Source organism: Buceros rhinoceros, unplaced genomic scaffold (genome assembly GCF_000710305.1).
Source record: "Buceros rhinoceros silvestris isolate BGI_N320 unplaced genomic scaffold, ASM71030v1 scaffold46317, whole genome shotgun sequence".
Lineage (NCBI taxonomy): Eukaryota > Metazoa > Chordata > Aves > Bucerotiformes > Bucerotidae > Buceros > Buceros rhinoceros.
In genome coordinates, this window is record NW_010421307.1 from 34,182 (window position 1) to 44,528 (window position 10,347).

General features: G+C 39.9%; 1 protein-coding gene across 1 annotated transcript in view; it reads right to left on the reverse strand.

Annotated features, from left to right (window-relative positions):
* The window catches only part of SMURF2 (SMAD specific E3 ubiquitin protein ligase 2), a gene marked incomplete at its 5' end in the record, with an annotated part of 22,224 nt that extends 12,126 nt beyond the window's left edge, over positions 1 to 10,098 (reverse strand). The window contains 6 exons of the mRNA XM_010139585.1: positions 2,109 to 2,193; positions 2,342 to 2,544; positions 3,546 to 3,629; positions 4,938 to 5,022; positions 8,695 to 8,760; positions 9,965 to 10,098. Coding sequence (XP_010137887.1) covers positions 2,109 to 2,193; positions 2,342 to 2,544; positions 3,546 to 3,629; positions 4,938 to 5,022; positions 8,695 to 8,760; positions 9,965 to 10,098 — 657 coding nt within the window. The remainder of the gene's footprint in view (positions 1 to 2,108; positions 2,194 to 2,341; positions 2,545 to 3,545; positions 3,630 to 4,937; positions 5,023 to 8,694; positions 8,761 to 9,964) is intronic.
* Positions 10,099 to 10,347: the final 249 nt, after the last annotated feature.

The window sequence follows — 10,347 nt, forward strand, 5'->3', positions numbered from 1 at the left end:
TGAAATTAGGAAGACTTAGATTCATTCCAGAGGTTCGCTGCAAACAAGCAGCCTTCAAAAACGTACACTTACTGATTTTCCCTGTGTCTAATTCACACCTCTGACACCTCCCACTGCCAAGTGCGGCTCTTTTTAAAGGTGCAAGTCTTCAGATCTCCCAGGATCATGTGAGTTGAGGGGAAGAAAGAGCAGAGAGACAAATCGGCTAAAATGATGCCGTCTGCAGGGACTCGAAAGGCTGAGAAGCCACTAATGGAAAAACAAGGTTCTGGGACTAAACTTCTGATGAGATTACCCACATACACGCTGCTGCTGACCTGCAGGGCTTGTTTTTATGAACTCAAGGGCCACAGTGTATTAGCGTAGAAACACAGTATTCGTTAGAAAGGACTTATCCTCATGCAAACAGCTAAATTTTGTTCTGAGACACTCAGGCGGTTTCGCTGCCACACGCAAGAGCAGTGCTTAGATTTCATACAAAAGAATTACATGGCAAACTAAGGATTAGAAGATCTTAATAAAAAATTTTTTAGAGAAGTCTAGTCCAGATTTGTGTAACATGCAATCACGGACTTTCTGATGCCCAACTGCATCCCACCCTCCAGTCTACAGATAACACATCAAAGCAAAGCTCATTCTCGTAACACACAAGTAGTAATAAAACCAAAGGAATCATCCAAAAACGCAATGAAGTTATGGCCAGGAGGCACTTTATCCTTCCCGGGATATCCATGTGGACACCAGCAGCAACTGATAAAGTTGCTACAGTTTTCAGAAATGCCAACACCGGCTGCCAATTCCCAAATACACACAGTATTTTACACAACCGTCCACAGGCTTTAATTTTCAACAGAATTTCTTGGTTTTTTACCAAGAAATACCAGAAGCTAACAATACTTTGTTAACCCTTCTTTCAAACACATCATCAATCACATGTACAGCAACGTACAAAATCTACACATATGTATCGTGTAAATAAGGACACTGAACGGAAAGAACACTTCTAATTTATTTTCTTCTAAGTGTTGAGAAAGCTGCAACAGAAATAGCAGTTTGAGTATTTTAATCACAGGTCAGTCTCTCTCAGCCTCTCTACTCATTTAACTCTCCCCCAGATTCTTTCCCATTTACATGCTGCTAACGAGATGCTTGAAAGTGTATAATGTTAGAGCATTATAAAGACCATAAATACTCCTTTCTGCTCTGCAACAGGAAACCTGCTGTAAAAAAAGATTGTGCATTTTTAGATGTTTGCTACCATACTCAAATGTTTAAAAAAAAAAAAAGCCTTTTTTTTCCTCTTTCTTTTTAAAAAAAAAAAACCCCAAACCAAAGCCCCAAACCCAACATCCTGGCACTTCAAACCCAGCTCACCAGTTCACCTTCCAGGCTTTTTATGGAAGGTGTCTCCAGTGTCTCCAATTAGTTTCTTAAAAATGTACCAAGTTTCCCTCCCCTTGAGTAAATCACATTTGGTAGTCTGAACATAGGACAGTAATTCTCACAGACATGTAAATTTAAGTTAATGCGATGATGGGACTGTAATTCACTACAAATAGTGTGTCTAAACATCCAAGGGGCATCCACTAGATTTTCTGGGTTTTTCCCTTTGCTCCTCCGTCAAAAACGATCACATTTGTCCAGCCTATTTGTCACAAAGTTTGTTCTTCATAAATGTAGGCTGCCAATTCCTCAGGTCTTGTTAACTTCCAAAGCCTGAATTAAAAACTAAAACCAACCCAGTTTTCATGCAGTTATCTTGATAAATCTGTATTTTTTTAACTGCTCAGATCCTACTTTTTGTTTCATTATTTTACAGAGTATTAAAACCTGGACTTGACTATGATCTAGACTCAGTAAACTACACCTGTTCTCAAAACACCATTGAAACTTATTTCTTGATTTTCCATCTTTGCATTAAAATAACAACTTGAAGAACTAAGGAAGAGAGACTGACTTGTTTTGATGAATGAATTTGTTTGAATGACTTGTTAAAATGATACGTTAGTGGCCAAGAGTCAGAAATATAATATTGGACAGAGAAAACTCTGAGTGCTGCTTAATCTCTTCTGATTAGACCTGTTAAGGATACTTCCACCGTTTCTTACCTAGGTACTCTTGGATCGTGCCATGTGCTAACACCAGTCTGAGTATGCAGAAAATAGACCTGACCTTGCTGCGTCGTCCTTTGCTCTGTGAAATCAAGACGAATTAATAACTGTAAGAATAAATGCAATACAGAACGTCACAAAGGCTGATTTCCCCAAACTAAGGAATCAGAGGACACAACCCACTTTCCCTGTTTCTTGAGAGACCTACAATTAAATTTTAATTTGCATACCATATCCTTCAGGTAAATCGGGAGGAGTGTGCAAGTGCGTCCTGCTCATGTAATTTCTGTGCCTCTGTGACCTGACTCTCCTCTCTGCCAGCCGGGGATCTGACGACTGCCCGCAGGTCGCACCGTTCGTTCCTGTAATTGGAGTGTTCTCGTCCACAAAACAGCTCAGCGGTCTGCCTGGACTGGAGTACTCAGATGCTGGCCTGGGGGGGGAAATGTGAAAACCACATGGCTGACTGGACATGGGGCTATGCAACACACTTCATGGAGGCTTCATCTAAGGGCTCTCAGGAAATCTCTGTGGATGGCAGAACCGAGCAGTTCACTTGTTGAACAAGATACCTCGATTACGGGCAGAAAACTTCTGTTCATCCCAAAGTAATTAGCAAACGTCCTCACCTATCTTAGGGTCTGACCTGACACTTGGTGTGTGACGCTGCAGGATTAAGATAAATCAAAGGCTCATATGAACAGTTCCCACCTTTAACAAACAGTGCTGAGAGTAAACTTTTTTTTTATTTTGACTTAAAAATCAGCAGCATACAGCCCAAACTTTCTCACCTTGCCTTCATAAGGCTAAGGAAGTGACCAGGCCTTGTTATTCCTTCTAAGTTTTAAGGAAGGTTATTTGGCAAGGACAGTGAAGAAGGGCCAAGCGAGCTAAAAAACAGGGGCTCTTGAGAACTCAACTGCAAGAGGAAACACTGAATTATGTGGTTTCATATCTCAATGCTGCTTTCAAAAGGATTCAAAATGGCTTAAACAGGGATTGATAAGGACACAGGAAATCCCTGAAACAAATTATTTTGAAACATGCTCTGTAACAATGAGCTTTACAAGTTCTGGTCACAGCATGTACACAGACAATGTCTGTCAGGTATTCACAATGGCTCTTCTTCAGCCCTCACGATGCCTGCACATTGTAGTGTCTGTATTTATAGGGTTATACTATAGCAGCTCCACATAAAAGCAAAGCTGCTAGTATTAGAGGAGAAAAAAAACCTCATCTAGTCAGAATGATTCTTCTGAGTTTAACATCCTACTCCTTCAGCCTGCCTAATATTTGACAAGAAGAGCACACAGCACTTGTAGAGCGACTCGGAGGAATGCCTAAGCATTAGAGACACTTAGAATTGCTTGTGCTCAGCACTCAGGGGTCAGCAAACAAACATCACCCCATGCTGTCTCCTAAATAATTTCTTACCGTGTCGGTCGCTCCCACTGAGTTGTTCGTGTAATATGATTTAAATACTGGATCCTTCCAGAAGCAGTTCTCCGCTCCTCCCACCTAGAATTCAGACATCGAGAGATAAGGCAATGAGTGGTATTTCCAGGAAACCAGGGCACAAAATGTTTCCAACATAACTGCCAGCTCAGGAAGACTTACACTATTATGAATCATGTTCGCTGAACACGGTAACAGGAAACAATGGGGAAGTTCAACTCAATTGATTTTACATATTCTTTCATTGGAACCAGGCGTATCATTAACAACATCAACTTCAAGTTCAGTAACTATTTGAATTCTAATGAAATCCAAATAGCCATATAAAGAAACTTCTCGAAAACATCGTTTAATAACGCATTTAACTTCTTTTGACCACTGATTCTAATAATATCACAGTATCTCCATGCACTACTTGCTTTCATTAAAAAGTCACCTTCAAACAACATGACTTTTTAATTACTGTTACTTTTGCACTCCAAAATACAGAAGGCTATACACTAGCTTTGCAGTCACACAATTAAGAAAGCAAAATCTATACAATGAACATTTTTGAAGTGAAAATTTAAAAGCGTTTTCAAAAACGTTTTTGACTTCTCCAGGCTCCAAATTAACAGAAGAATGCTGTTTAGGACTTAGATGATAGCTGATGTTTCAAAATTCGTCATCTGAAAAATCAGTTTCTCCTGTCTTTACCTGCCAAAAATCACATTCAGAAGGTCTCTGTTTGCTGTGAAAAAGTTGATGACAGCACTAGAACCTACTAGTGAACATTTTTCTGTCTTCAGAAAACTGTTCTAGGTGTTAATGATGTCATTAACTCTCACAGGGACAAATAAAAATCCTAAACTCAGCCTTTGGCAGGTAAATACAGCAAGAACTCAGGATCCATTACCTTTTCCAATCATGTTTTCTTCCCTACGCTTTACATGGAAGAAAAAGCGATCCATTTTTACACCAGTGTATTCCTCTGCAAGGTGCTGCAGAAGGCAGCTAGACCTGTGCGTTCACTACTTCACTACAAAACTACTATATGGGCGAAGGCAGTTTCCTGGCTGTGATTTAACAGTATATTAGTTTATCAGTTCTATAATTTGAAAGACATACATTTTCTTAGACAAGCCTACTTTTTAATTCATTTACCCACATATGACACCTCCCATTTTCCAAGAAGAGACAAGACAAAGGTCAAACTCTTAACTATTCTGTGTATCCTAGTGGGTTTATCTCCTGCTCCCGAATTCAAAACTGGAAGAACTCTGAGTCCCAGAATAAAAATAAATCAACCTAGTTGTACTCTGACTTCTCATGACTGCAAAAGTCTGTGGTATGAGCTATATTTGCATTTACATCACAGTGATGTCAGCTTACCCATCTGGTAAATCATTATCAAATAACCGACTGCAATCCACAACTTGTCCTCCTGTGCCTATTCGGTCTCTGGACTGAAGACTTACTATTGAGATAATAAAAGAATTATTGAAGTTATGACATCTGAACGCAAATTACAGTTATATTTAAAAGAGAAATGGTACAACTTGGAGGACTAAGCTGAGCATGTTCTGGATATTTTTTCTTTCCCACAGATCAAGGAGAGTAGCTAAGTTTTCATACACGTAATTCGCCACATCCTACTTTAAAAAGCTAACTTAAAGTACATGAGTGTGAGTTAAGGCAGAAAAATTAGTTAACTCTGAAGCTGTCATTAACTTTTCTCCATTTGAGACGAACTGGGACACTGGTCTGGTGGCTGCCGGGTGGCTAACCTCAGGCACGGCTGGGACAGCCAGCGGGACAGAGCTAGAGCCACACTGGCACTGCTAATGGGAGAACTGCTACCAGGAAGAGCTAAGGAAGAAATTCCTGTCTGTTTTTCACTCCTCCATATGTATTTTGTGTGCACATGGGATTCAACACACACATACACACACACACAAAACCAAGCAAAATGTAATTGCTAGAAGCACTACATGTTTGGTTTATCGGCTACTTTCAAACACCAGTGGTAAGAAGTCAAATGCAACTCTCGCGCAAAGCAGTGCTCAGCACCCTGGAAAGCCTTTAGTGCCCTCAGCAAAACCGTATTGCTTTTTTTTTTTTTTTTAAAGCTTTTATTTTTTACATGTTTCACTGTTATGGATAATTATGCCTGATGCTTTTATACTACAATTACAAAAACAAAGATTATTTTTTTAGGCTGCTTTTGTTCCCAATATTGTAATTTGCAAGTGTCCAATCTGATGATTTATGACACTTATGTTCTGTGGGGTTGGGTTTATTTTATGTTTTGTTTTGCCTTTAACAATAAAAGCTAAATACGTGCTGTGGCACTACCATACCTCTGGACAACTGCCCTCAAGTCCTAGTTATGTATGCAGTGAAATAAACTTACAGACCTTAACCTAGACACAACCAAACTTTTGCTAAGACCACGAAGTTAAAAAAGCTGTAGTGGTACTGGCAGTTTTTGCCAGTCTCCAAATTTCTAACACCTACATGTTTTGAAGCTTCGGATTCTGGCCGTTAACAGACCAACCCAGGGAGCCCTGCAGTACCTGTTGCTTTATTCCTAATCAGTAGTAACTCCTAGTCTCCCATGAATAAAGAACTCCTCAGAGCAAAAGACACCTTAAATTTAATTTCAGCCAAAACAAAATTTTAGATGATGTCTTTATTCTGCAATAAACCCACACATTACAAGTTCACATTGTTACATGTAGGCAAAGTTTGGCAAGCAATACACACAGACAAAAATGAAGCTAAACAAAGGCAATTACCTCCTCTTTGCCTACGTGAGGACCCAAATTTGTGCACGGCTTCATTTTGTACTGAGTAAGGACTCATTTTTTCTGCACCGCCACCTCAGAAATAAAATGGTGGCACAGAAGAGAGCTGCAAGATTAAGACACAGTTCAGGGGCCCTTTGCATCCACTACTCACCAGTGTCCCCTTTTTCTTCCCCCCTTTGAAGATAACCCCAGGGATTTAAGACAAAGATGCCCTCGCTCCCTGTCCCAAACGATAAAGGCTTGCCCCGCTGTGCACTGCATTGGTAAGGTTATCATCTGCTGAAGATATCAATTAGATTTTAATATTCATTTCCAACCTTGTATAGCCTCTTAATTTTAACCAGTTTATCATTAGAAGCCTGAGACTATATTTACAATTTTTTCTACCTTCTTACTTTTAATCAAGATTTCTCCACCATGTAACTACTGCAGAGAAATTACCTAGTTTTACTCAGACTCATTCACCCATTCACCAAAACTGCATTAGTGAAGAAAGACTAAAATATAAGGAGATTAATAATGACAATTTAAATTAAAAAAATCCGGGATTTTCTGGAATCTCACCAAGGACACATTAAATTTAAACACAGCCATGAAGCCATGGAGAAACCTGACCTTTCTGGTGATAACAGCAGAAAGCAGAACGCACAGAGTTGTTCTCGCTCTCCGCTGTAACCTGACAAACTTTTTTCAAGGCTCAGTGCGTGATTCAGCAGCTCCGGCTAACGGGGGACAGCCCCAGCGACATGCCAAAAGAGCTAATGCTGCTTTTCATGGTCACAACAGATTTAGCCAACTGGTCAGCCTAGTTTGTGCCCACGCTGCTGGCTAGTAATCTCTGGCAACTAGTTCTCTCTCAAGTGTATTTGCCATGCCCACACTGCACAGTGCTTGCCCCAGGCTTCCCAACTGGCATCCCAATAGCCTTGAGTGCTTTGGGGTGGGGTGTTGTTTTTTTTCCTTGTTTAATTAATGTTGGGGTTCTCAAGTCACAGTGACAAGGCCGCATGTTGCAAACTCTGGAGGGCAGGAGAGCACGTCCGGGTGTGAGGGGACAGTCCCTGCTAATGCCCCGTCTGAGGGACTGCTGTGGGCAGAGAGGGTCTGTGCTGTGCGGAGCAGACCCGGAACAAGCTCTCCGTTTCCTCTTACAAGGAACCCCACAAACAAAATCACATGCACAGCATGGATGATCAGGGGACCAGCGTACAACATAACACACCCTAGAAAAGCCACTGTTTCATCCTTTACTCTTCTGTCCAAGTTCACATGAAAAATTTATTATTCAAGAGTGGCCTGAAGTGTCGTCAGCAATGCACTTAGGGCTCCCTATTTCTACCATCATTTGACTCTCCTGTGCCTCTTATCCAATACTATGCAAACACTTGCAGATCAGATGCCAGACAGAACGTTAAAGCAACATAAAGAGGTAAAGTCACTGGTTTTATTCAACGGAGCACTTTCAGGAAAGCGAACAAATGCCCTGAAGGCCTTATTTGCTGACTAATATTTCAAGTTTTCCCTGGCTAACAAAACAAGGACGTTGCTTGGATATTATTTGAACTAGGAATTGAACATAAAACAGCGCATGAAAAAGCACTTTTCCTTCCTCTATGTCCAAATATTCTCATTAACATCTTGCCATAAAAATACAGACCTCCTTACCCTGACCAACTTTTTTTTTTTTGACATCTTAAGTGACCTACAGAAAGGCTATCTTCTGAAACAACTTCCAACGCATCAAAAAGCGTTCATGAAGTAGTTTGTGGACACTTGTTTCTCAATTTTCCAGCTTCTTTTTAAGTTATTTGAGGTTTATGAGTTAGCAGAACAACAAAGCACAGTTACTAACACTGGTGACAGACTTGTTAATAACCTGTGAAAACACAAAATGAACTGACCAAGTCATCCCAGACAGCAACTCACTCCTGTTACAGCAAGATGGTTTACAGGAAGCACAGCTTTGCTGAAACTCTCAATGGCCAAAAAAATTGTAGTCAGTTGTAGTTGCAGGGAGTTCAGGCTCAAACTATCACCATTCTTTAAAGTTAAATTAAAAGCTTTCTAAATAATTTTCGTATTACCTGTGGTCTTATCTGTTCCAACACTTATAACAATAACATTCGAGGGAGGATTGTTTTGGGGTTTGGGGTGTTTTGTTTCACCGTTTGTTTGGGGTTTTTTTAAATTCTCTCCATACACACTTCTAACTTGAGGTCCAACTGGCTCTGGCCTTAGACACTGAATTTTGGGGGGGGGAAATACAGAAACCTGACATCTAGAAAGGCTATTTTTGTAGCTACTATTAAGAGAACTAAAAGATAAAAACCTTTACTTACCTACTATCTGTCCTCTAACAGTATCATTGTCATTTGGCCCAAGCTTGCACAGATCCAGTCTCTGATCTACGAAACAAGGACAAAAACCATAAGTCATACAATAATTTGCTGCCTTTGACGAGCATATTCCAGCACCATCAGAACATAATTCAGCCTAGTGTAAGATAGTTTGGACTTCAAAAGATGGGGGAAAGGAAGCAAAACTAAAGATCTTCAGCCAAGACTTCATTTTTCATAATTTTAAAACAGAAAACAAAACTAGAGTAGTTTTGCTTTATGATGTTTCCTACTTCACAAAGCTCATTTGATGAATAAGAAATGACGTTATCCCAGATTGGATGTCTAAAGTGATTGTAAAAAGTATTTTGAACTCTCTTCCCTTGTGAAGACCAGCCATTGTCATGATGCACTTCCAGTTCAACACTTGGCACAGCACAGAGCTAACCTGCAGCTTCAATCCACATGTTCTGCACTAATAGGTAAAACTTTATAAAACTGAGCAAAGTGCAATATGCCGAAGCACTGACCTAGTGAAAAATAATTAAGAGAACTTCAGTTATACCTTTATTGCCAAAGACTCTGTCATTGAAGGTAAAATCACAATGCTTCTCTACCAGCACATCACTTTTTAAAATTTTTTTTATTTTTTCCCCCAATTATCTGCATAGCCAAGAACTGCTTTTCTATTACAAACAGTGTGCCAAATTTTGTTCAGAAGTAAATGGCACTCATTAGGATAACGAGAAAACAGCATCTTACGTGTTAATTAACTTCTGAAAAAATAAACACAAAGTGTTCAGTGTTATAAAGCACTTAATATCTCACAACAAAATTTACTAATTGATTTTGAAGGCCCATTGATTTTTAAACTACACATTCAGCTTCAGGATAGATCTACCCTTTTGTTTACCCCTCAAGACTTGCATTTTTGAGGGTAATAAAAAGGTAATTTGAAAGTAATTCGCGTCTGTCTTCCTTTGCAATTCCAACTCAGTAGGTTCAGTGCTGACAATCCACAGCCAGACTGCGGCACTGGAGTTAGCGCCGCCTGTGGAAACGGGGCAAAGGAGTTGAAAAGCCAAAGCAAAGTTATATTCCCTATCCTACTCGTGCTATCCTCAGCCACAAATACAGTTACAAACTACCAAATCAATGGTTTACACAAGCTTTATAAAACCCGGCCAAACCCCAATGAACTGTCACTCTCTGAAAGTCTGTGCATGAAAGTTCGGTCTGAAAGAGAAGGATCTCCAGCCTTTAGCTTACTTACAACCAGTGTCTTTAAGGCGGTTGATTGCATTTGAAAGAAGTCTCACACAACCCAGAAAACCAGCTCCCTGCTTTTTATGAATTTTCTTGTGATTCCACACGCTGATTGTTATTGAATCTGACTTCCCGATATATCTGAAAAACGTGGAAAAACAGGACTGTGAATGGCGCTTACTGAATACTGGGAAGATGCTCCAGAAATCACCTTGGGGAAAAAAAAGATTATCAACTGTTACAATAAAAATTTAACACACACTGTATCATCAAGAGACTAAGTCATCTTCAGATAAGATGTACACATTATACTTAAATGACAGCATGTCTCATGAAGGAGTTTACCTGGACACAAACTAATCTAAAATCCTGATCTGGAAGAAGGCATTC